Genomic DNA, 2,361 nt, shown 5'->3' on the forward strand with positions numbered 1-2,361 from the left:
TTAATCGAACATTTAGATATGATTCGTGATTTTCCTGTCGAGCCGATGTATTTAATTGATTTAGGCGTTACAAAAGCTGTAGTGAGTATGTGGTGTTTTGGTAAACCATCAGTAAAATTATCTCATGCACAAATTACACAAATTTCTGGTTTATTAATAAATCAAATTAAAAATATCCCTTTAGAATTTAATCGTACACCTAGATCATTAGAAGAAAGTAGAAGATGGAAAGCTACAGAATTTAGACAATTTTTATTGTACACAGGTCCTGTTGTTTAAAATCTGTACTTAATCGAGACAATTATCTCAATTTTATGTCTTTAAATGTAGCTGTCACTATTTTATCGTCTCTCCATCATGTTAGATATTTAGATTACGCTAATTCTCTTCTTAATTATTTTGTAAAAAGTTATATAATTTTGTATGGCAAAGATAATTGTTCAATTAATATTCATAACTTATTACATTTATGCAATGATGTAAAAAAGTTTGGAATGTTACAAGAATACAGTGCCTATCCCTTTGAAAATCATATGCAAAAGATAAAAGGATATATTAGAAAAAAAGATAAACCATTGCAACAAATAGTTAATCGTATATGTGAAGAAAATTTTGCAGAATTAAGTAAAGAAAATAATTTGAATGTGAAACCCAAATTATTCAATAAACATGATAACGGACCTTTAAATCAATTTTTGTGTACTAGTCAATGGGAAAAAATTGTATTTTCTAATTTTACTCTAAAAATAAAAGATCCAAATAATTGTTGTAGTTTAAATAATGGTGACATTGTTTTAATTAAAAATATTGCTAGTAACGATAAAAATATAGTAATAATTGGAAATAAATATAATTCAAAAAAAGATTTTTAGAATGAACCATGTAATTCTTCTGATTTGGGTATATATTTAGTTGATAACGTTGTTAACGATCTTCAAAGTTGGAATATAAATGAAATATCGCATAAATGTATAAAATTACATTTTAAAGATAAATTTGTTATTTTTCCCTTACTTCATTCCGCGTCTAATTGAATTTTATAGATTTTAATATATATATATATATATAATTTTACTTTTCTATATAAAATAATTTTAATTTAGGATTATTTAAATGTCATTTTACAATTTATTTTTATATTTTACAATTAAAATTATTTTAGATTATATTTATTAAGATCATATTTTACAATTAAAATTAATAAAAATAGAAATGTATTTCTTAAATATTAAATTTATTAACTTCTCAGTATTTTTAAAAATGATGAATAATATTCCAAAGAATATTATTATAATATTCAATTGTTCTGAGAATATATATACCTAACAAATAAATTTTACGATAAGATAAAAAATTGAATTCCCTTCTGTTTGTTAACGGCTTGATTCCAAATATTTATATAATATTTAAAATGATCGATTTGAAGTTGCGTACACAAATTGTTAATAATTTGCAGGAAAAATGACAAAGACATGGACTATTCTGATTTTCACTGATGAAGATTGTGTTGAAGTAGTTCCATCAAGTTGGATACTAAATGACAAATGTTATTGGCCGACGCTTACACCTGACAAGTTGAAAGCTGCAGTAAAAAATCACGATGCACTTGATACTTCTTGGCCTTCATATCCTATTCGGCTTATACGAAATGGAATTTTTTGTAAATATATTACTTATTGTGTTCTTATGTATCAATTAACCAAAAGTATATTTATTGCATTGTCGTCATGTTATATTTATTTTGTTTTAGATGATTATTCAACAGCAGAAAAAAAGTGTAAACGGACGGAATATTCGTCCGATGTAAATTCTGACAGATTTAAACAGAATGAAACAGAATCTGACAGAAATAAAAGGGAAATAATAAAAAAAACGTTTGGCTCTTCATTTGATAAGGATAATCTATCATCATCAGACGATAATAATAAATTGCCGACTAAATTGCCGACTCCTCCAAATTTAACGAATGGTTCGTATGCATGTATTTATTTGCTACATTATACAAATTTTGTTAAAATTTAATTATCTTATAAATAAAGAGACATAGTAGTATCTGGCGTTATTTTACTTTTTAAAATCTTTTTAAAATAAAAGTATAACGTAAATTTTTAGGGATAAAAGAAAACATTCGCGAATACTTTATAAATTCAAAAAACATTCAATCATTTAGTTCCTAATGTTTTCTTCCAGACACCAGTACTTTTATAAGTAAAAGAAAGCCGAAACAAAAGAGTCAAGCTACTAATAACGATAGAATTCGAAATGAGAAATTTGAAAGGAATTTATCGATTGGTAAATTATTTTTTATAATATATATAATTATTAATCACAACTATTAAGCACCTTTACAAAATGCAAAAG

The 2,361-nt window shown here is 24.7% G+C and overlaps 1 protein-coding gene across 1 annotated transcript; it reads left to right on the forward strand.

Annotated features, from left to right (window-relative positions):
• Nucleotides 1–1,436: 1,436 nt before the first annotated feature.
• LOC112457138 lies at nucleotides 1,437–2,292 on the forward strand (the record flags this gene model as incomplete). Its single annotated transcript, XM_025020038.1, has 3 exons — nucleotides 1,437–1,660; nucleotides 1,751–1,969; nucleotides 2,191–2,292. Coding segments are annotated over exons 1-3 (520 nt in total), but the record flags the coding sequence as incomplete, so codon positions are not given.
• Between the last annotated feature and the right edge of the window lie 69 nt (nucleotides 2,293–2,361).

Source organism: Temnothorax curvispinosus, unplaced genomic scaffold, assembly GCF_003070985.1.
Source record: "Temnothorax curvispinosus isolate PA1 unplaced genomic scaffold, ASM307098v1 QBEX01007540.1, whole genome shotgun sequence".
Lineage (NCBI taxonomy): Eukaryota > Metazoa > Arthropoda > Insecta > Hymenoptera > Formicidae > Temnothorax > Temnothorax curvispinosus.